At 39.6% G+C, this 23,843-nt stretch overlaps 1 protein-coding gene across 4 annotated transcripts in view; it reads left to right on the top strand.

Annotated features, from left to right (window-relative positions):
* Positions 1–23,843, top strand: part of MSH2 (mutS homolog 2) — a 61,178-nt gene that overhangs the window by 5,792 nt on the left and 31,543 nt on the right. The window contains exons 2-7 of one of the 4 annotated variants that reach the window (XM_080684017.1): positions 6,789–6,943; positions 9,651–9,929; positions 10,183–10,266; positions 11,596–11,742; positions 17,607–17,756; positions 18,980–19,113. In XM_080684017.1, coding sequence (XP_080540143.1) covers positions 6,789–6,943; positions 9,651–9,929; positions 10,183–10,266; positions 11,596–11,742; positions 17,607–17,756; positions 18,980–19,113 — 949 coding nt within the window. The remainder of the gene's footprint in view (positions 1–6,788; positions 6,944–9,650; positions 9,930–10,182; positions 10,267–11,595; positions 11,743–17,606; positions 17,757–18,979; positions 19,114–23,843) is intronic. The other 3 variants (XM_080684018.1, XM_080684019.1, XM_080684020.1) reach the window with 3 other exon arrangements.

Raw genomic sequence — 23,843 nt, 5'->3', positions numbered from 1 at the left:
CGGGTCAGGGATTGAACCTACAACCAAGGTAGGTACCCTTGATCGGAATCGAACCCAGGACCCTTCAGTGCATGGGTCGACAGGGCCCACATTATTATTGTTTTTTTATTGAGAGGAAGTAAGAGGGATAAAGAAATCGATGAGAAACAACATTGATTGGCTGCCTCCTGCACACCCCCTACTGGGGATCAAGCCCGTGACACAGGCATGTGCCCTGACTGGGGATTGAACCATTACCTGGACACTCGACCAGATTGAGCCATGGCTGGGCATCCAGGTTTGCGTCCACATTCTTCAAGAAAATGAATGTTGCACCATCCTGAGGGTATTCTTTCTGCTATAACCAGGTGGAGGCTGGGTAGCTTTCTCTTCCTGTTCCTCTTATTTCACAGCAGCGGGTCAGTCCTACTTTCCAGCTATTCTGACTGGAAGTATATGGTCTTAGCTCTTCACCAGAAGTAGCTGCACTTCGAGTGCTTCTTGGTAAATATGACTTACAATGCATTGCCGCCCAATGTGTCACAAAACCCCTTTGAGAGTAGTATCTTGGGAGGATAACCTTGGAGGTTGGGCAACTTAATCTGTAGGTTAGTAATGGAGGTAGAGGAGGCCTTGGGAGGGAGGGGAGTCACCTTATTCATTGCCTCTTTTCCCCACCCACTGTTAAGACATCACCACAGTTGTGAGCCTGTGTTCTCTTTTTTTTTTTTTTTTTTTTTTTTATATTTTTTTATTGATTTCAGAGAGGAAGGGAGAAGGAGAGAGAGAGAGAAACATCCATGATGAGAGAGAATCATGGATCGGCTGCCTCCTGCACGCCCCCTACTGGGGATCGAGCCCACAACCAAGGTACATGCCCTTGACTGGGAATCGAACCTGGGACCCTTCAGTCCGCAGGCCGACGCTCTATCCACTGAGCCAAGCCAGCTAGGGCAAGCCTGTGTTCGAGAAAAAGACAACTATTGTTCTGGATACTTCCACTCAGGGCCAGGCAGATAACATTGATGTGCAAAGTAGTCAGGAATAAGAATGGGGAGTGGTGCTGCTTGTAGATCTGAGAGTGCTTGTTCATCCTGTGATAAGTATTCAAATTCAAATGCTGGCATATCCAACTGGACTGATTATTTAAGAGCTGTTAAAGAGCCAGATCAGTGTGTTTTTTCCTCCCCAGAATTGTTTTTGCTGGGTTGCACTTTATATTTTGCCTTCAAAATTGAAGGATGATATGAAAAACACTGTTTTGAAACGCACTGCCGTAATTGCTAGAAGTTGCTGACTATATTCACAATGGCATTTTTAAGTGTTTCTGGGAGAAATTCCTCTTTGATTTTGTATTAACTCTGGTTCAGTGCTTTTCTTGAGCAAGTTTTTTTTTTTTTTTTTTCATGTTTCATCATAGGAATAATGTTATCTATGTGGAATTCAGCTAGATGGGCTGCTAGGGTTTGCCAATCATTCTGGTTTGCCTAGGAATGAGGGGGGCTTCTGGGATGCTGAACTTTCAGTACTAGAACTGGAAAAGTCTTGGGCAAACCAGCATGGTCCCCCTATGTTTTAGGCAAAAACAGGGAAAAAGTAAAATGGAGCCTCCCATTTCACGTTGTGGTTCTGAATCTGAGTATTAGTTGGGAGATGTGAGTCTGCTGCAACCTGGATAGGCTTTAATTCCTGCATATGCTTGTGAGAATGTGAGTACATGCCTTACTGAATGTGATTCTAGAGTAAACATAATTTTTATTTGTTAACGTAAAAAAAACACATTGAAACCTGTAAAGAATTTTTGTGAGTTTATTTGAGCCAAGCTGTGGACATATGCCTGGAAGCAGAATCTCAATGAATTGAGATAATGCTCCGGAGAATGGCGGGTTACATTTGTATTTATACATTGCAATCAAAGGAGGAACATAGATGGGTTACATGAAATTCATTGGTGATAGATTAAGGAGGTGGGATAAAGCAAAGCGGGGGTGGGGGGGACCCCTGGGATTGGATAAAAAGTAAAATGATGGACACATACTTAGGTGGGTGCAGGAACAATTAACATGATAATGAAGGAATTTGTGGTATCTGTCCTGGCGCCCACCACAGGCTCCAGAAAAAGGGAAGTTACAAGTTACCCAGACATTTCAAGGGTATGTTATCATAGATGCAAAAAGACAGATAGGTAAAGGTTGACCTTGTCAGTGAAGATACTGGCCTAGGATGTAACTGCCCACCATAACTGCTTTTAGTTAAAGTTTAATTTCAGACCATCCCTTGTGGTTACTGTAGGTCTCTGAGTTTGTAAGACTGCCATGCAGGCCTCCCCTGAGCTTGTCAGGTCAGCATGTGGCCCCTTTCGTCCACACATTCAACTTGATTTTTTTCTTTTTTTCAACTTGTTTTTTTCTTTTAAATATTTTTATTGCTTTCAGAGAGGAAGGAAAAGAGAGAGAGAGAAACATCAGTGATGAGAGAGAATCATTGATTGGCTGCCTCCTACACTTCCCCTAGTGGGGATCAAGCTTGTAACTGGGGCATGTGCCCTGACCGGGAATCAAACCAATTGAACCATGACCTCCTGGTTCATAGGTCAATGCACAACCACTGAGCTAGGCCAGCCGGGCTCAAGCTTCTTTTTTAAATTAAAATTTTTATTTATTGATATGAAAGAGAGATTGATTGATTTGTTGTTCCACTTACTGATACATTTATTGGTTCACTAGAAGCCCGGTGCATGAAATTTGTGCACTTGGGGGAGGGTTCCTCAGTCCGGCCTGTACCTTCTTGCAGTCTGGGAGCCCTTGGGGGATGTCTGACTGACGTGGGGAGTGGGCCTAAGCCGGCAGCCGGACATCCTTAGCACTGACGTGGAGGTGGGAGAGGCACCCGCCACTTGCCAGCTGTGAGCCCAGCTTCTGGCTGAGCAGCTCTCCCCCTGTGGGAGTGCACTGACCACCAGGGGGCACTGACCACCCAGGGGCAGCTCCTGCATTGAGTGTTTGTCCCCTGGTGGTCAGTGTGCGTCATAGTGACCGTTTAGTTGATTTGCATATTAGCCTTTTATTATATAGGATTCTTGTGTGTACCCTGACTGGGGAGTGAGCCTGCGACCTTGGCACATCTAACCAACTGAGCTAGCCAGCCAGGGCTTCAAGCTTCTTTTTGAAAAATCTGCACAGTTGGAAATTCTGGGCAAAAATATCCCTGCATTTCAGCAGTGGGTTGGAGCTGAGTAGTTGCTCTCAGACCTAGTGAATCTAGATTCCTTCTTTACCTGATGTACTTTTCTCATTTTGTCAGTTCTCACCATATCTTTGTTGTAATTCTTCCTTTAGCTTCCTTTGCTAATTTGTTACCTGCCTGATCCCTGTAGATCAAGCATGTCAAACTAATGGCCGGTAGGCCGCGAGTTTGACATGCTTGCTGTAGATATTTGCCAGTCCTGTGTTTTATCATAAGGATTAACCTTAGGCAAGATTTGAGCCAATTTTCAGGGTGTCTGTGACAGTGGAGGTTCTTGTCTATTACCTATAACTAATATTGGAAGTATCAGCTGTGTCTCACATGTTGCACAAAATAAATCTTATGTCATAATTAATCCTTTTAAAATCTTTTTTCACAGTTTATCTTTTTTATTGATTTCAGAGAGGAAGGGAGGGGGAGAGATAGATAGAAACATCAGTGATGACAGAGAATCATTGATTGGCTGCCTCCTGCACACCCCACACTGGGGATTGAGCCCGCAACCTGGGCATGTGCCCTTGGCCGGAATTGAACCTGGGACCCTTCAATCTGCAGGCCGATGCTCTGTCCACTGAGCCAAACCAGCTAGGGCTATCATAATTAATCTTTATGCTTATTTGTATTTGGTATGTGTACTTGACATGATCTACTGTTAAATTTAGGTTAAATTGTTCATAAGATCTAGAATTGCTGGAATAATCTACAAGTATATTCTGAATTGCCTGTAAGTGAATAATTGGCATTACTTACATGAAACTTGAGTTTTGATTCCATTTGGTAGTGTGGGTGATTTTTGTAAATAAATTGGTACTTGCAAATCACAACTAAGCTGAGCCACTATTTTCCATCTAAGATGGATTCTTAGCCTTGGCAATATTGATATTTTGGGTGGAATAATTAATTTGTTGTTGTGAGGGGTTGTCTTTTGCATGTTTAACAGCATCCCTGCTTCTACTCACTAGATTCCATTAGTGTTCTCTTTCCCTAAATTGTGACAACCCAAATGTTCCCCAGACATTGCCACGTGTCTGCTAGAGGAGCCAGATCACCTCTTGTTGAGGATCAGTGATCTGAGATAAAGATCAGAAAGTTTGAAAACTATGTTGACTGGATGGGGTAAAGATTATATACATTCATACTTTATGGATGATGGTGTTAATTGGCACAGCCAACCAGGGGGATAGTTTGGCAGTATTTATCAAAATCACACATATCCTTTGATAAAATCCAATTTTAAAACTTTATCTCACAGATAGACTCATGTTTGGAGAGTGAAGCACAGACAAAGCTGTTCATATAACATTGTTATAATAACAGAGACTAAAAAACTATATGTCCGTGCATCAGTAAGAGACTAAATTATAGAACATCCTTAGAGTCATTGGATTGTTTGCAGCTCCAAATTAAAAGAAGCTGATTAAGTACTGATGAACAATCTTCAAAATATATTAACGTTAAAAACAACATTGAGCCGAAACCGGTTTGGCTCAGTGGATAGAGCGTCGGCCTGTGGACTGAAAGGTCCCGGGTTCGATTCCGGTCAAGGGCATGTACCTTGGTTGCAGGCACATCCCCAATGGGAGGTGTGCAGGAGGCAGCTGATCGATGCGTCTCTCTCATCGATGTTTCTAGCTCTCTATCCCTCTCCCTTCCTCTCTGTGAAATATCAATAAAATATATAAAAAAAACAAAAACAAAAAACAACATTGAGCTACCAGAACAGTGTGTATAATAAGCAACTATTTATGTAAAAGGAAAAAAGTAATGCTTTATTTATATTTGCTCTGTGTGCATATGCTACATTTGAGAATATTCTATATAATAAAAGGGTAATATGCAAATCGACTGAATGGTGGAACCACTGGTCGCTATGACACACACTGACCACCAGGGGGAAGACGCTCAACGCAGGAGCTGCCCCCTTATGGTCAGTGCGCTCCCACAGGGGGAATGCTGCTCAGCCAGAAGCCCAGAAGCCAGGCTCATGGCTGGCGAGCACAGTGGTGGAGGGCTTCGTGGCAGTGCTAAGGATGTTCAACTAAGCTGTCAGTCGGACATTCCCTGAGGGCTCCCAGACTGCGAGAGGGTGCAGGTCGGGCTGAGGGACATCCCCCACTCCAGTGCACTAATCTCGTGCACCAGGCCTGTAGTATTTTTATAAACTGACTAGAGGCCTGGTGCACGAAATTCATGCACTCGGGGAGATGGGGAGTCCCTCAGCCCAAATTGAGAGAGGGTGCAGGCCAGGCTGAGGGACCCTACTGGTGCATGATTGGGGCTGGGGAGGAATGCGGGAGGTTGGCCAGCCGGTGAGAGGCCGCGAGAGGGCTCTAGGGCATGTCCGGTCCATCTCACTCAGTCCTGATCAGCTGGACCCCAGCAGCAAGCTAACCTACCAGTTGGAGCGTCTTCCCCCTGGTGGTCAGTGCACATCATAGTGACTGGTTGACCAGTTGACTTTTGACCCCCTGGTGGTCAGTGCACATTATAGCAAGCAATATGCTTAGCATATCATTAGCATATTATGCTTTGATTGGTTGAGTGGATGACTGGACAACTGGACACTTAGCATATTAGGCTTTTATTATATAGGATAACACTATGCTGGTGACCTGCATGTGTAAGGGACAGTGGCAAAAAGGAAACTTTGCTGCACTTTTTTGAACCTTTGAATTTTTAGCTATGTGAATATATTATCCGGGGCATTTTATAGTGCATAATTACTAATTTATTTTTATGAACCTTTTGAAAAATTAATTTTATTCCATACAAATACTGTATAGTTATTATATGGCTTGTATTCAAAATTGTGAAAAACAAATTATAAGAAAGAACAAGTAAAGTTAGCTATGTATTTTTACTCATTCTTTTCTCTTTATATCTTGTCAGTTTTTTGTTTGGTTTTTTTAATGTATTTTTATTGATTTCAGAGAGGAAGGAGAGGGAAAGAGAGAGAGAGAGAAACATCAGTGATGAGAGAGAATCATTGATCAGCTGCCTCCTGCACACCCCGTACTGGGGATTGAGCCTGCAACCTGGGCATGTGCCCTTGATGCGAATCGAACCTGGGACTTTCAGCCTGCAGACCGATGCTCTATCCACTGAGCCAAACCAGCTAGGGCTCTTCTCAGTTTTTTATTTTAATTTATAGGCTTCACAGAAGCAGAAGGCTATGTCTGTTCCCCATTTTAGAGAGACAGGGAGAGAAATAGATAGAAACTTGGATGAGAAACATCATTGATCGGCTGCCTCCTGCACGCCCCCTATTGGGGATTGAGCCCAAAACCCAGGCATGTGCCCTAACTGAGAATCAACCAGTGAACCTCTTGGTTCATGAGTCAATGCTCGGCCACTGAGCCACACCGGCTGGGCTCTGTTCACCATTTTATATTTCTCATCTACCAAAATCCTGACAACATATAATAGGTGTTTGATAAGCAGTTTATTGAATGAATGAATTACTGCGAGTACCGTGTAGTTTTGGGGGGAAATATTGTGTTAGGTACTTGGAACACATTACTTCAAATTCTCAAATCTGTAACATTTTTAATATTTTTCTTTAGGAGCAAAGACTCTGGAGAGTGTTGTGCTTAGTAAAATGAATTTTGAGTCCTTTGTAAAAGATCTTCTTCTAGTTCGGCAGTATAGAGTTGAAGTTTATAAGAATAGAGCTGGAAATAAGGCCTCCAAGGAGAATGATTGGTATTTGGCATTTAAGGTAATTATCTTATTTATTTATTTATTTTTAAGCATAGAAAAAATTAAAATCTTAAGGATATTCTTTATGTTTTAATATTTTAACCAGGTGTGATAGTAAAATGCTTGGAGAAATTTTAATTTTTAGCATGTGATTTTTAAAAACTAAAGTTTAAAAGTAACTCAGAAATCCAGTAAATCCTTGTAAGTATGAACACTGATTTTGTCACTGTCCCTAAAAGATAAGTAATAAACAGCTGTTACATAAAGTTGAATACAGCATTAAATGAGGATTTGATTTTACTGCTTGTGAAGTAATTTCACACAAATTTACAGTATTCCAAATATCTCACTTATACACATTTGTAATGTATTTGTATCTTTGTATGTGCCTTTCTTCTATTAGATTGTAAGTTTTTGTAAGTCTGGGACTTTAATGGTGATCATGTTCTGTAGCCCAGCAAACGTATGACTGTTGTTGTTGCTGAGTTTTATGAGGAGTGAGATAGAAAACATCCTTTGTGGTGCCCTCAATTTTTTGTTAAAATCTTTCAAGATATAGGCTAAATAAAACCTATAAGTAAAAGACCCACTTCTCTTAGTAAGTAATGGAAAATTCCCATAGTGTAGAATGCTAAATTCTCTCAGAAAATGTAATCTTCAGTAAATGTCTAGTTTTACAAATGGAGTGGGGTTAGAAGGGGTGATGAAATGAAGGTTGAAAAATATTATATTTGAAGCAGCATCAACATCAAATGTTTAAATATTACATTAAACTCCACAAGAAAGTATCTTAGGCCTTGCCCGGTGTGGCTCAGTGGTTGAACGTCAACCTATGCATTAGGAGGTTACAGTTCAATTTCCGGTCAGGGCACATGCCTGAGTTGAGGGCTCAATCTCCAGGAGGGGGTGTGCAGGAGGCCGCTGATCAATGATTCTCATCATTGATGTTTTTACCTCTCCTCCATTCCTTCTGAAATCAATAAAAATAATCAATAAAAATAAAGAGTCATAAGTTTAAGTGAGTACCATGGTTATCAGTTGGTCACACCTCAATCCTTTATGTCAGTGGTCGGCAAACTGCGGCTCGCGAGCCACATGCGGCTCTTTGGCCCCTTGAGTGTGGCTCTTCCACAAAATACCACGGCCTGGGTGAGTCTATTTTGAAGAAGTGGCGTTAGAAGAGGTTTAAGTTTAAAAAATTTGGCTCTCAAAAGAAATTTCAATCGTTGTACTGTTGATATTAGGCTGTGTTGACTAATGAGTTTGCCGACCACTGCTTTATGTCATCAGAATCTTTCAAGATGAACTAAATTTTTTTTTTTAAATTATTGATTTTAGGGAGAGAGAAAGAGAAACACTGATTTGTTGTTCCACTTAATTATGCATTCATTGTTTGACTCTTGCTTGTGGCCTGACCGGGGATTGAATCCCAAACCTTGGCGTATCAGGACAATGTTCTTATTAACTAAACTACCCAGTTAGGACAAGATGAATTCTTTTTACTACTTTTTAAGGGGGAAGGGAGGATGTTAAAATAAGTATCTTCATCAGGTTAAAAAGGTGTTATCTTCATCCTGACTTTTAAGAAATTCAGATCTAAAACTGCTATTTTTAGCTTATTGATTCTATTGTAAAGTATTAGTGATATTTAAAATAGTTGATCTGTGATTTTCTTTTCATGTTCTCAGTAGTTTGTATGTTCAGAGATTACCAATCATGTCATTTTTCATCTTCAAGAATCCAATTTTATTAGCTACTGGTTCACTTTTAAGAGTATGTAAGGTGTGTTTCATAAGCCGTGTGTGTCAATTCAAAGCTTGTATGTGAAAATAGGATGTTTACATTTATGATTGAATTGGTGCTTTTAAAAAATAGCAGATAATTTTTATTTTTTGATCCAGATTTTAATCAATCCATAGTTTCAGAATCATAGGAGATTCAGAATCATACTGTGATAAGATAAATGATTATGATGCCAACCACATTTAAGAACTGTTGATGGCTACTGGTTGCCTTGACTATCACTGTGCTCATTTGAACTATTTGTGACTATCTCATGTTTTATTACCATGGTTGTCAGTTGCCTCAGAATGCCTCTGGTTGAAGTTTTTAGTGTCACCCACAGACTTGTCCAGCCAAAAGCAAAGAAACTTGACACTAATTAGTCTATGCAGTCTTAAAGAGCTATTTCTAATCTTTGTGAAGTATTGAAAATAGGTCAAGGACCCTTTATTTGGAAAATCACTGATCTAGAATAATCTGCATTTTACACATAAGTGTATTGATATAGAGAGACTTTTCAAGGTCAGTATTTAAGCTAATAATACTGCTCTTCTATGTGGGATAGCTACGTAGTGAAAATACTGATATGTGCAACCAATGGGTAGTTTGGCAGAATGTAGAAATTTAAGCCTAGCAATGACAGGATGATCACTTTGGGTTCCTTAATGATTGTGTGTATATAAACTCAGTTGTCAAGTTACAAACTGAAAATCACTTGATATAATTAATTTTAGATATGACCAAGTGCTCTGAAAGTAACTGGAAAAGTATGGATACTTTATTGAACATTGGTGATGATTGTTGGAATATATGGTTATAAGCTTCTTTTTTTTTTTTGTAAAAATCATTTTGTTAATTCATCCAGGTTGGGTAATTCTTGTTTGCTAGTAAAATTTTAAAGTACATCCAACAGTTTCTTAAACTTTCTCTTTGTTATTGCTTAGGCTTCTCCTGGTAATCTTTCTCAGTTTGAAGATATTCTCTTCAGTAACAATGATGTGTCAACTTCAATTGGTACTGTGGGTGTTAAAATGTCTACAGTTGATGGCCAAAGACAGGTCGGAGTTGGGTATGTTGATTCCATACAAAGGAAGCTGGGACTGTGTGAGTTCCCTGATAATGATCAGTTCTCCAATCTGGAGGCTCTTATGATTCAAATTGGACCAAAGGAATGTGTTTTAGCAGGAGGAGAGACTGCTGGAGACATGGGGAAACTGAGGCAGGTAAGATAATTGGTCTAGTGACAGAGCTGAAACCAAGCCTAGGAAAGGCGCTAATTAACGTGATACTATTTTATTTAAGGAGAAGAATAATTTAAAAGTATCTAATTTCAATAATGCTTTATTTTGAGGAATGTCTTGATTTTTATGTTTGACAAATTTTGTGCTTAATAGGACTTTAGAATAAGGTGTTTCTTATTTAAGACTTATTCTACTTCAGATCATTTCCCCTCTCGCCCTCCCTCCCTCCTTAAAGGGTAACAGAATGGGAGCCATAGAGGGTTCAAATCAACTCACAATTGATAAAGGGAATGCTTTCACAGTTCAGGGGAAAAACAAGGTGATTTTAAAAACTCCACAATTTATTATTGTATCTAGCATGGATTTATCAAATAAAAATTATGCAATTCTTCAGGATTATTGTTATTTTTAAATTTTATTTATTTACATTTTTTTCCATCACCATTTATCCCCCCTATACCTCCTACTCACCCTGACCCTTTCCCCCATAGTCACCACACTGTCAGGATTATTATTATTTATTTTTTTTAAGATTTTAAAAATTGATTTTTAGAGAGCAGAAGGGAGAGAGAGATCAATGTGAAAAGGAAATAATCAGCTGCCTCCTGCACACCCCCCTACCAGGGATCAAGCTTGCAACCTGGGCATATGCCCTGACCGGGAATCGAACTGTCAACCTTTCAGTGTACGGGATGACACCCAGCCAACTGAGCCATACCAGCCAGGGCAGGATTTTTTTTGATAGTTGAAGTGGAACTTTAGCTGATTTTTTAAACAAAATTTTGATTGTGCCATTTGTATAAGTATATGGTTTATTAGATATTTCTTAAGGGATGTTGTATTGCCCAAGGGTTCTTTTATTTTTATTTTTTTCCAATATATTTTTATTGATTTCAGAGAGGAAGAGAGATAGAAACATCAATGATGAGAGAGAATCATTGATAGGTTGCCTCCTGCATACCCCCTACTGGGGATCAAGCCCACAACACAGGCATGTGCCCTTGACTGGAATTGAACCTGGGACCCTTCAGTCTGCAGGCCAATGCTCTATCCACTGAGCCAAACCAGCCAGGGCGGTTCTTTTATTTTTGTGGGCCTCAAATACCATAAGAACTGGGCATTTTTAGCATAGATCAGTGGTCGGCAAACGGCGGCTCGCGAGCCACATACGGCTCTTTGGCCCCTTGAGTGTGGCTCTTCCACAAAATACCACGGCCTGAGCGAGTCTATTTTGAAGAAGTGGCATTAGAAGAAGTTTAAGTTTAAAAAATTTGGCTCTCAAAAGAAATTTCAGTCGTTATACTGTTGGTATTTGGCTCTGTTGACTAATGAGTTTGCCTACCACTGGGATAGATAGTATCTAAGTAATTTTCTAAGAGTATTACTCTGTTAAGATTTTTTTACCTTTGGGAATATTTTTTGAAAGCTTCATGTGAACATAATTTTAAATATCCATGAAAATTTCATTTATATATTTTTAAAATACTTGTTAATACATGCATATTTTAGCAATATCTTGAATGTAGTATGAAAATTGAAGGTGGGTTAATAATTTGTTAGATATTGTCACTTTATATTTGTCAGTGTTATAGTTTTCCTTTACTTACAGCTTTTCTCAAAGTAATTAAAAATGTTTCTTGTAAAATAGGTTATTCAGAGAGGAGGAATTCTGATCACAGAAAGAAAAAGAGCTGACTTTTCCACAAAAGATATTTATCAAGACCTTAACCGGTTATTGAAAGGCAAAAAGGGAGAACAGGTGAATAGTGCTGTCTTGCCAGAAATGGAGAATCAGGTATGTGAATTACAATGTGAATTTGTCCTAATTGTAATAGTGACTTTTTAAGAAGGCTAATTCTGTCACATATATTCAAACCTAAACTGTGGGTCACAGATATTAAGCTTATTTTTATGATGAAGCTTGAGAAAAACTCAAGGAAATGACTAGAAAATTTTAAACATAACCTTAAACATAATTCCATAATACTTACATAACAAATGTCTCTGGGACAAGGAAGAGTTTTATTGGTTTCATGTGAAAGAGCCTGATTACTGTCACTAAGTATGTGAGAAAGCTTATTGACTGAAGGGGAGAAAAGACCTATCAAAGCTTTACAGTTTACAAGCTGTAGCATAATTTATAAACTAGAGGACTGGTGCACGAAATTTGTGCATGGGTGGGGGTCCCTAGGCCTGGCCAGCGATCAGGGCCAATCGGGGCTGGGCTGGAGAGGAGGCGATGGTCACTGGGCCGGGCGTGGAAGGAATGGATGCTAGATGTTGACCCTGCCATTGTCGGCACCCCGCCACCGTGCTGTTCCCTGCCTCCCCCCACCTCCCCTTGCCGCCACCGCAGTGGGCGGGTGGTGGGCAGGCCGATCGGGGCCTGCCTGCCAGGGGGAGAAACAGAGCACGGAGATCGGCTGTCGGCCCCAAGGAGGGAGCCGGCCCTCAGCCCCCTGGGAAAGGGGCTGCGTCCGCTGCCACCCATCCCTGGTTCCCCATCCCAGCCTGGGGCCTGGCCTGGGGGAGGGACTGCAGGAGGTTGTCTGGCTGCAGGAGGTTGTCTGTGGGAGCACACTGACCACCAGGGGGCAGCTTCTGCATTGAGCGTCTGCCCCCTGGTGGTCAGTGCACTTCATAGTACTGGTAGTTCCGGTCACTTAGGCATATATATATATATATATATATATATATATATATATATATATACACACACACACACACACACACACACACACATACACATACACATACATACATATATATATATGTATATATATATGTGTGTGTGTGTGTATGTGTGTGTGTGTGTGTGTGTGTGTGTGTGTGTGTATATATATATATATATATTTATATATATATAAAAGCCTAAGTGACCGGAACTACATATATATGTATATGTATATAGACTAGAGGCCTGGTGCACGAAATTTGTGCACGGGGGGTGGGGGTGTGTTTCCCTCAGCCCAGCCTGCACCCTCTCCAATCTGGGACCCCTTGAGGGATGTCCGACTGCCCGTTTAGGCCCGATCCAGGTAGGATTGGGCCTAAACGGGCAGTCGGACATCCCTCTCGCAATCCAGGACTGCTGGCTCCCAACTGCTCGCCTGCCTGCCTTCCTGATTGCCCTTAACCGCTTCTGCCTGCCAGCCTGATCACCCCCTAACCACTCCCCTGCCAGCCTGATTGATGCCTAACTGCTCCACTGCCAGCCCGATTGCCCCTAACTGCCCTCCCCTGCAGGCCTGGTTCCTCCCAACTGCCCTCCCCTGCCAGCCTGATCACGCACAACTGCCCTTCCTTACAGACCTGGTCCCTCCCCTGCTGGCCATCTTGTGGCAGCCATCTTGTGTGGTGGAGTGATGGTCAATTTGCATATTACTTTTATTAGATAGGATTACTTCTGAGAGGCAGTTTCATTACATGCTAAATAAGGTTAAAAATACCCATCTTTTTTTTTTTAAATATATTTTATTGATATTTTACAGAGAGGAAGGGAGAGGGATAGAGAGCTAGAAACATCGATGAGAGAGAAACATCGATCAGCTGCCTCCTGCACACCTCCCACTGGGGATGTGCCCGCAACCAAGGTACATGTCCTTGACCGGAATTGAACCTGGGACCCTTCAGTCCGCAGCCCGACGCTCTATCCACTGAGCCAAACCGGTTTCGGCAAAAAATACCTATCTTAAGGATTGTTATGGAGATTAGAAAGCAGAGGGGTGAAAATATATACAGCACATAATAAATTGCATAATAAAAGTTACATTTAAACAAATTGGCTCAAAAATTGGCTCTTAAAATGTGTTCAGTGGTAGAAATGAATATGCATAATAATGTAATTTATGGCATTTTCAGTGGTTAAAGTTTATCTTACTGTTCAACTCTTCAAGGTGGGTATGGCTTGGGAGGTATTTTTATGGTAAAATATTGAAAGCTCTTGACAAGATATTTGTGGAGTAAAATGAAATAAAATGGAAAATTCTGTTGTATATTTAAATAAGATAGAGCAAACTTTGTAATTTTCAAAGTAGATTTCAAACTCGAACTAACAGGGACTGTTATGACTATCATGATTTTGCAGTGATTATCAGATAATAGTTTGGTCATTATAAACTGTTTATCCTTCTTACCTTTTTTTGGTGACATAATCAAAAGCCTATAAGGATGAGCAATAATTTCAATATTAGAGAAACTTTCCTCTGTTGAAAATATGAAGAAGCTTTTAGGGTACAAGAAACTGTTTTTATCTTTGTCTTCTGGTGACAGGAGATTCTTGTGGCAACCGTATACATTTGTTAGAGTTTGGCAAGGGCAGAAAGATAACTGTTATCAATTAGGAAAAACATTCATTTATAATGAATCTAGTATCAAGTATATTTTAATAAGTAGAATTTGTCGTTGGGCTATCGTTTGCTCTGCTGAACTTCTTATTTTATGTTCAGTATCGGCATACCTTGGAGATACTGCAGGTTCACTTTAAGCCACCACATAAAGTGAATATTTGAAAAAGTGACTCACAAATATTTTTGTTTCCCAATGCATATAAAATTACGTTTACACTCTAGTCTATTAAGTGCAATAGCATATCTAAAAACAGCACATACCTTAATTAAAATATACTTTATTGCTAACATGCTAACTATTATTTGAGCCTACAGGTAGTTGTAATCTTTTTGCTGGTGGAGGGTCTTGCTTTGATGTTGATGGCTGCTAACTCTGGCTGTGGCAATTTCTTAAAATAAAAACACAGTGAAGTTTGCCACATTGATTCACTTTTTCTTTCATTAATGATTTCTCTGTACCTTGCGATACTATTTGATAGCACTTTACCCCCAGTAGAACTTATTTCAAAATTGGAGTCAATCCTCTTAAACTCTGCCTCTTTATTAACTAAGTTTATGTAATAGTCTAAATCCTTTGCTGTAATTTTAACAGTCTTCCCAGCATCTTCACCAGGAGTAGGTTCCATCTCAAGAAACCTTTTTGTTTGTTCATGGGTAAGAAGCAATTCCTCATCTGTTAAAAGTTTTATCATGAGATTGAAGCAGTTCAGCCACATCTTCATGCTCCACTTCTAAATCTAGTTCTCCTGTTATTTCTACCACATCAGCAATTACTTCCCCCACTGAAGTCTTGAACTTTTAAAAGTCATCCTAGAGTTTGAGTCATCCTTCCAAACTCCCGTTAATGTTTATTTTCACTTTTCCCATGAATTAGGAATGTTCCTAATGATATTTAGAATAGTGAGTCCTTTCCAGAAGGCTTTAGATGTACTTTGCCTAAATCCATCACAGGAATGACTATTAATGGCAGCTATAGCCTTATGAAATGTATTTCTTAAATAATAAGACTTGAGAGTTGAAAATATTCTTTAATCCGTAGGCTGCAGAATGAATGTTGTGTTAGCAGGCATGAAAACAACATCATTCTAATCAGTATACCTCCATCAGAGCTCTTGGGTGACCAGGTGCATTGTCAGTGAGCAGTAATTATATAATTTTCTATATATTTTTATTGATTTCAAAGAGAAAGGGAGAAAGAGAAATTGATATAAGCATCAATGATGAGAGAGAATCATTGATCAGCCTGCCTCCAGCATGCCCCCTACTGGGGATTGAGCCCCCAACCTGGGCATATGCCCTCAACTGGAATGGAACCTGGGACCCTTCAGTCCACAGGCTGACACTCTACCACTGAGCCAAACGGACTAGGGCAGCAGTAATATTTTGAAAGGAATCTTTTTTCCCCTGAGCAGTAAGTCCCAACAGTGAGCTTAAAATATTCAGTACAGATGTGCTGTCATCCAGGCTTTGTTGTTCCATTTTTGGAGCACAGGCAGAGTAGATTCAGCATAATTCTTAAGGGCTCTAGATTTTCAGAATGGTGAATGAGCACTGGCTTCAACTTAGTCACCAGCTGCATTAGCTCCTAAGGAGAGTCAGTCTGTCCTTTGAAGCATTGACTTCTCTCTAGCTAAGAAAGTCTTAGATGGGATCCTTTTCCAATATAAGGCTGTTTCATCTACATTGAAAATGTGGTGTTTAGTGTAGTTACCGTCATTCATTATCTTACCTAGATCTATTGGAGAACTTGCTGTAGCTTCCACATTAGCACTTGCTGCTTCACCTTGCACTTTTTTTAAAAAATATATATTTTATTGATATTTTTACAGAGAGGAAGGGAGAGGGATAGAGAGTTAGAAATATCGATGAGAGAGAAATATCAATCAGCTGCCTCCTGCACACCTCCTACTGGGGATGTGCCCGCAACCAAGGTACGTGCCCTTGATTGGAATCGAACCTGGGACCTTTCAGTCCGCAGGCCGACACTCTATCCACTGAGCCAAACCGGTTTTGGCTCACCTTGCACTTTTATTGTTATAGAGAGAGCTTCTTTCCTTAAATCTCATAAACCAACCTCTGTAGGCTTCAAGCTTCTGCTGCTTCTTCACAGAATTCAAGAGTTAGGGCCTTGCTCTGGATTAAGCTTTGGCTTAAGGACGTGACTGGTTTACTCTTCTATCTGGACTACTAAAACGTTCTCCAATCTGCAAAAAGTCTTTGCTTTTTTTTTAATCATTTATGTATTCACTGGAGTAGTACTTCCAATTTTCTTCAAGAGCTTTTCCTTTGCATTCACTACTTGGCTTGCTTCTTTGGCACAAGAAGACTAGCTTTCGGCCTATGTTGGCTTTTGACATGCCTTCATCACTAAGCGTAATCATTTCTAGCTTTTGACTTAAGGTGAGAGACAGGGGACCCTTCCTTTCACTGGAACACCTAGCAGCCTTGGGCAAACTACGGCCCGCGGGCCAGATCCGGCTGTTCTATCCGGTTCTCTTGCTCTCCGCTCCGCTCCTTTACTTTGAATTTATATTAGTTCACACAAACACTCCATCCATGCTTTTGTTCCGGCCCTCCGGTTCAGTTTAAGAACCCATTGTGGCCCTCGAGTCAAAAAGTTTGCCCACCCCTGACCTAGAGGCCATTGTAGAATTATTAATTGCCTTGATTTCAGTTTTGTTATGTCTCAGGAAAGAGGGAAGCCTGAGGAGAGGGAGACCAGAGGAATGGCTGGATGGTGGAGCAGTCAGTATATATAATAATTTATTTAAACTTCTTATTTAAATATACATATAGGAAAGTATATGAACTTTAGTCATTACCCCCACCCAGGGTAAGCTGGTTCTTACCTCTGACTATCGATTAGTTTGGCCTGTTTTTGTTGTTTATGTAAATGGGATCATATAGTTATTATATATACTCTTTATATCTGGTTTCTTTTATTCAGTATTATGTTTGTGAGATTTATCCATATTGCATGTAGTTGCAGATTGTTTGTGCCTATATTGTGTGTAGTATTCCTTAGGGTGAACATTGAACATGCCAGACTTTAAGTTTGCTCTTAATAGGCATTTGACTATTTTCTATTTTTGGCTGTTACGAACAGTGCTACTATTACAGTATATTTTCATTTTCTAAAAATCATTTTCTAATGTTAAGAGATTTATTTAAACTTTCATTTTCTTAATTTGGAATGGGAAGAAACACCAAGGAAAATGATGTGCTTGGCATTTTTTTTTTCCCATTGCCTTTTAAAAAATTTCCAGAATTCTAGTGATGACCATCTTTTATTTTACATTCTTAATCTTAGGTTGCAGTTGCATCATTGTCTGCAGTTATCAAGTTTTTAGAACTCTTATCAGATGATTCAAACTTTGGACAGTTTGAACTGACTACTTTTGACTTTCACCAGTACATGAAATTGGATATTGCAGCAGTCAGAGCCCTTAACCTTTTCCAGGTAAAAAAATAATACGTAGATTAAAAACATTGAAAGGTATACCCTGGCCATGAGGCTCGGTTGGTTGAGTGTCATCCCATGCATCCAGAATTTGCAGGTTCTATTCCTGGTCAGTGCACTTGCCCAGGTTGTGGGATCAATCCCCACCCAGTAGGGGGAGTGCAGGAGGCAGCTGATTGATGTTTCTCTCATCAATGTTTCTCTCTCCCTCTACCTTCTTTCTCTTTAAAACTCAGTAAGAATGCATATTTAAAAAGACCACATTGAATGGTAAAATTCATAGACACAGATAACAGTAGTATGGTGAGTACTATAGGGAAAGGGGGTGGGGAAGGTAGAAGAGGGTAAAGGAGGATAAGTGGTGATGGAAGAAGACTTGGGATGGTGAAAACAATATAATATACAGATGACTATTAAAAAAGAAGTCTCAAATAAAATAAGAACCATTGAATGGTTAAAAATGTTTCCTCTGACATATCCTGAGGAATCTTTTTTGTTAATCCATACCCCAGGATATTTTTCCATTGATTTTTAGAGAGTGGAAGAGAGGAGGAGGAGAGAGAAAGAGAAAGAGAAACATCAATGTGAGAGAGAGAAATTGGTTGGTTGTCTCCCTCATGCGCCCCGACGGGCCCAGGATTGAGCCTGCAACCGAGGTGTGTGCCCTTGACCAGAATTGAACCTGCAGCTTGAGATGCTCTATTCACTGAGTCAGCCTGGCTAGGACCTGAAGAATCTTTCTAAGGAGCTTAAATATTCTGAAATATTATTATACTTGAATAAGTAGTTTTGAATTAGTATACACACCTTTCCCCCTTGCCCCCTGCTCCCTGCTCCCTCCAAGCACACTGTTCCCTGACCCTGGCCTGCTTGGACCTCACCCTTGAATTATTATATTTGTCTGGTTGTAAGTTATATAAACAGTATTTGCCCTGACTTTATAAATAATTTTTAATATAGTAGTTTTAATATAAAAATTACATATTAATAAGTTTTATGTCTAAAACTGCAGTAAGTACAAAGCGGTTTTGCTTTGGGTAATACACAGCAGAAAATACAGATTAACAGGTTAAAAATTTGACTTTAGAAAGAACTTTTGTGCAGATTTCTTATTTAATATTTGAAGAATATTAAATGTTCTTGGTTCTCAAAATTATTTTTTATGGCATAGTAAGATTTTTCACTAATGAGAACACCACTCTTTTTCATTTTTTGTTTACTAGGGTTCTGTTGAAGATACCACTGGCTCTCAGTCTCTGGCTGCATTGCTGAATAAGTGCAAAACCCCGCAAGGACAAAGACTGGTTAACCAGTGGATTAAGCAGCCTCTCATGGATAAGAACAGAATAGAAGAGAGGTATGTGACTAGCTTTGAGTGACATTCAGTTGCCCCATTTGATTATACCATTTATACTTACATGCAATTTTTTTAGCATCCAGCTTCATGGAGAACTAAATAGTAATAATAGAATAATTATTTAGATTGATTAAATAATGTATTTTCTTAATTACGTTTTTCTCGCTATAAAGTACGATTTTATTGGAGAGATGGTATGGATAGTGTTTCAGAGCATGAACTTGGGAGCCAGAGTACCTTGTTTCAAATTATGGCTTTGCCACTTTTCAGCTGTTACCTTGGGCAAGTTATTCAACCTCAGTGTCACAGTTTCTTCAGTTCTACTAGTAAAGTGAAGCAATAACATACCAAATTCATAGGGTTGTTACGAGGATTTGGTGATTCAATATGTATAAAGTACTTTGAACAAGGTCTGGCACATAGGAAGTATTTGATTATTCTAGAAAGGTCTAAGTCTAAAAATGTATTTCAGATAATTTTTTAAATTGAGGAAATAAAAGAAAATTATATAATCATGCTACCCTAATACAATTAGCAATTTGAGTATATTTTATTTTTCTTTTGTTTTAAACGTTTTAAAACTTTTATATACATAAAAGCTTACGTCTTAAGTGTGCTTGATAAATTTTCACAAAGTAGGTAATATTGGTATAACAACACATTGGTGTAACAACACATAAGTCAAACAACCTAACTAGCATGGCAGAAACTCCTCTTCTAGTTGCTACTCTGCCTTAGTCCAAGAGTAATAATGACTGTTCTGGCCTCACTGTTTAATTATTTTTGCCCATTTTTGAACTCTGTATGAATAGAATCATTTTATATACAGATAGTCCTCGGGTTACGTCGGACTCGACATACCTCGTTTCGTAGTTACGTCGCCATCTCCCATTTATTTATAAAAAAAAAAGTTCCGTCATTTTGATGTCTGTACTAATGTGCTTTATGTTTTTTATTATTTATTTACTGCAAGTAAAGGTCAGGAATTGTTATCTTTCTTTTAAATTTTTTTTACTGTTTCACTTCATTACTGCTGTGTATGTGCTCCATGTGAGTGACGTAGGTGCTTATATAGGTGGGTTCCGACTTCGGTGAAAATCGTGTTACGTCGCACCATAGGAACGGATCTCCAATGTAATCTGAGGACCTACTGTAGTCAGTTCTTATGTTAGCAGGTTTTTTAAAATTGATTGGTTGATTTTTTTTTTTTTTATAGAGACATTGATTTGTTTTTCCACTTATTTATGTATTCATTGGTTGTTGATTCTTTCTTTTTTTTTTTAATATATTTTATTGATATTTCACAGAGAGGAAGGGAGAGGGATAGAGAGCTAGAAACATCGATGAGAGAGAAACATCGATCAGCTGCCTCCTGCACACCTCCCACTGAGGATGTGCCCGCAACCAAGGTACATGCCCTTGACTGGAATCGAACCCGGGACCTTTCAGTCCGCAGGCCGACGCTCTATCCACTGAGCCAAACCGGTTTCGGCGGTTGTTGATTCTTGTTATGTGCCCTGACCAGGGATGGACTCCGAAACCCTGGCTCATCAAGAGACCACCCCCTCCAACTGAGCCACCTGGCCAGGGCTGTTTGCTAGTCTTTTTATTTTTATTTTATTTTATATTTTTATTGATTTCAGAGAGAGAAAAGGAGGGGGAGAGAGAGGTAGAAACATCAGTGATGAGAGAGAATCATTGATCAGTTGTCTCTTGCACGCCCCACACTGGGAATCAAGCCCACAACCCAGGCCTGTGCCCTGACCGGGAATTGAACTATGACCTGGTTCATAGTTTGATGCTCAACCACTGAGTATACTGGCTGGGCTCAATTTTTAAATTTTTTATGAACACTTCTTTTTATATAAAATTTAATATGACTAATGTAGCAGTCTTAGTAGAAACATAAGCTACAAATAAAAGTATGACTCCTGTAAATTTAGAGATGGTGGTGGTGCTTATGTGATACTATATCATGTGTTTTGAGGCAGTGTACTTATAGGGTCCCTAGTTTCCTACCAGGTTATATTATCCTTTTATGCAAGGATGTCTTTAATTAGAATTAATATTCTGTGCAAACAGAGGTCTGGAGGTCATACAGTGAGTGCAGTTTCTTTGAAATATTGAAGCACTGCTCTGGCTTCTGAGGAACAGGAGAGCTTCCAATTCATTGCTTCTCAGCCACTGTTGTCTCCACTTCTAAATCAAGTTTAGTGGAGACTCCTGTATTCTGGTCTCTGGGCTGATCTGCTAGCTCCTTTGCATTTTATTTGCCTCCTAATCCAGCCTGCACAGCAAAGGCATTTCTTTTTCCAGTGCTTTCTTGGGGACCATAAAATTTCTTGTCCTAATGGGCCTTTGTCATACTGGCCTCTCCTTTGCTTTCTTTTTCAATTAAAAGTTGCTGGAGAAAGTCACCCAATGTTGATTGGATCCATTGTACGTTCAAGCTGTCTAGCTTTCATTGCCACCTATACCAGGTAATACCTACCTTTATTACATGACTCAATACACTGGCCAATCCAAATTTTTTTACCTTCCCTGAAAGCCTTCAGCTGCCTCCTTCCTCTAAGTAAATAATGTCCACTGTAATCCTTCCAATCTCAAAATGTATGTGTATTTTCAGTCTTTCACTGCATGGCTCTTTCTCAGAAGAAGAAATAACACTTTCGCTTTCCAAAGCCAAGGGCCTTTCCACTTTACCTCTAGTTATAATTTTGTCCTATTTCTTCTCTGCTTTGGTTTTCTTTCAGTGGGTCCTCTGCTTTTCTTCTTTCAAGTTTCAGCTGTTGCCTCTCTTTCCCTCCCTCCCAAGTATTTTCCCCAGAATCTTATCTCTATAAATCCCAACTGTTCAGAATATTGGCTAATGAAATACTTCAAAATGAAGTTTCCCAGCTCTCATGGGAATTCCTTGCTTTCTTGTCCATATCACATTTCATTGCATTTTGTATAACATTGTTACTCAGCACTAACTGAAAGATGGAACATGTCCTTGTCCTCCACTAGATTGAATATTCCTTGAAAGCATTTCTCTTTTTTCTTGCCATACTCTTGTTTTTTTTTTTTTTTTTTTTTTTAAATATATTTTATTGATATTTTACAGAGAGGAAGGGAGAGGGATAGAGAGCCAGAAACATCGATGAGAGAGAGAAACATCGATCACCTGCCTCCTGCACACCCCCCACTGGGGATGTGCCCGCAACCAAGGCACATGCCCTTGACCGGAATCGAACCCAGGACCCCTCAGTCCTCAGGTCGACGCTCTATCCACTGAGCCAAACCGGTCTCGGCGTCTCTTGTTTTCTTTTTTTCTTTCTTTTTTTTTTTTTTTTTTAATATATTTTATTGATTTTTTACAGAGAGGAAGGAAGAGGGATAGATAGTCAGAAACATCGATGAGAGAGAAACATCGATCAGCTGCCTCCTGCACACCTCCTACTGGGGATGTGCCCGCAACCAAGTTACATGCCCTTGACCGGAATCGAACCTGGGACCTTTCAGTCCGCAGGCTGACGCTCTATCCACTGAGCCAAACCGGTTTTGGCTCTTGTTTTCTTTTAAGCCTAGCAGAATATTTGCTACTTAATGTATCAAATAAGTGGTTCTTTTTGCATTAAACTATGTGAAGTAAAGAAGAGACTCAAAACTTATCATTGCTATTCTTTAGGTACCAAATTTGTTCTTAGCCATGTAAATATGCTGTCATGAACTTATAGTCATGTTTTTACAATGAAAGATCAGAAATGCTACGTAATGAGAAAGGACAGTCTTGACAGCTATTTCAAAATACCAAAAATTCCATGAGTTAATCTGTTGGAATTTTAGAAGTTAAGTGACCCTAAAACATTAATTTGTATTTCAGTCAGTTTGAAAATTAACGTAGCGAATTGTGTACAGCTGAATAATTTTATTGAGTAGGGTTGACAGGTATACTTATGCTATGCCAACAGTCACTTTGGTACTTCTAAAATTGTGATGTGAAAATGGTATTGTCATGGAAGCAGTGAGTAGAGCAATCATTTAAAAAAAAGGTCTGTTAGCCAGAACATTAACTGACACTGTAATTAATTTTGAAGTGGCATACTGAATAGACTTGTGAAACTAGCAATTTATTAGGCTTTCAATGATACCTGAACCAAAGACTGAGGGGGCTGTGTATTTTGCCTTATGCTGTGTGTTTTAGAAGCTTCTTCTTTCCTTGAGTGTTACTTCTTAATACTCTTTAAAAAATACTTTTTATTGGTTTTTTAGAGAGAGGAAGGAAGAGGGAAATTTTCTGGAGCAGTAAGTGCCTGAATTATTCTCAATGTTTGTTTATAGCCTCAGTGACTGGTTCATAACACAAACTTGGTAGCAGATTATTTTCCCACTAATTTGGCATTTGCCACAACAAATATATCTGCTGCTAGATACTATCTTGACTTTCTATAGAGTTTTAACTATTTTTCTCTTTATTTTCATCTTTTAAAAAGTGAATTTTTAGTCAAGGTCCTTTAAACCAGTGGTACCTGGTGCAAATTTCCCTCCAGGGGACATTTGGCAGTTCCTAGAGACATTTTCAGTCATCACTCTGGAGACAGTATAGTGTGTAGAAGCCAGGGATGCTGTTAAACACCACAGAACAGCCCCTTACAACAAATAGAGAATATTGATGCTGTTGAGAAATCCTGCTTTAAATATATACAGTTATGTCATTCTGGGGACAGCACAATTTTCCCTTATATAAT

This window comes from Plecotus auritus, assembly GCF_963455305.1.
Source record: "Plecotus auritus genome assembly, chromosome: 8".
Taxonomy (NCBI): Eukaryota; Metazoa; Chordata; class Mammalia; order Chiroptera; family Vespertilionidae; genus Plecotus; species Plecotus auritus.
Note: the sequence above shows the minus strand (reverse complement) of the source record. Positions and strands in the feature narration are given on the sequence as shown.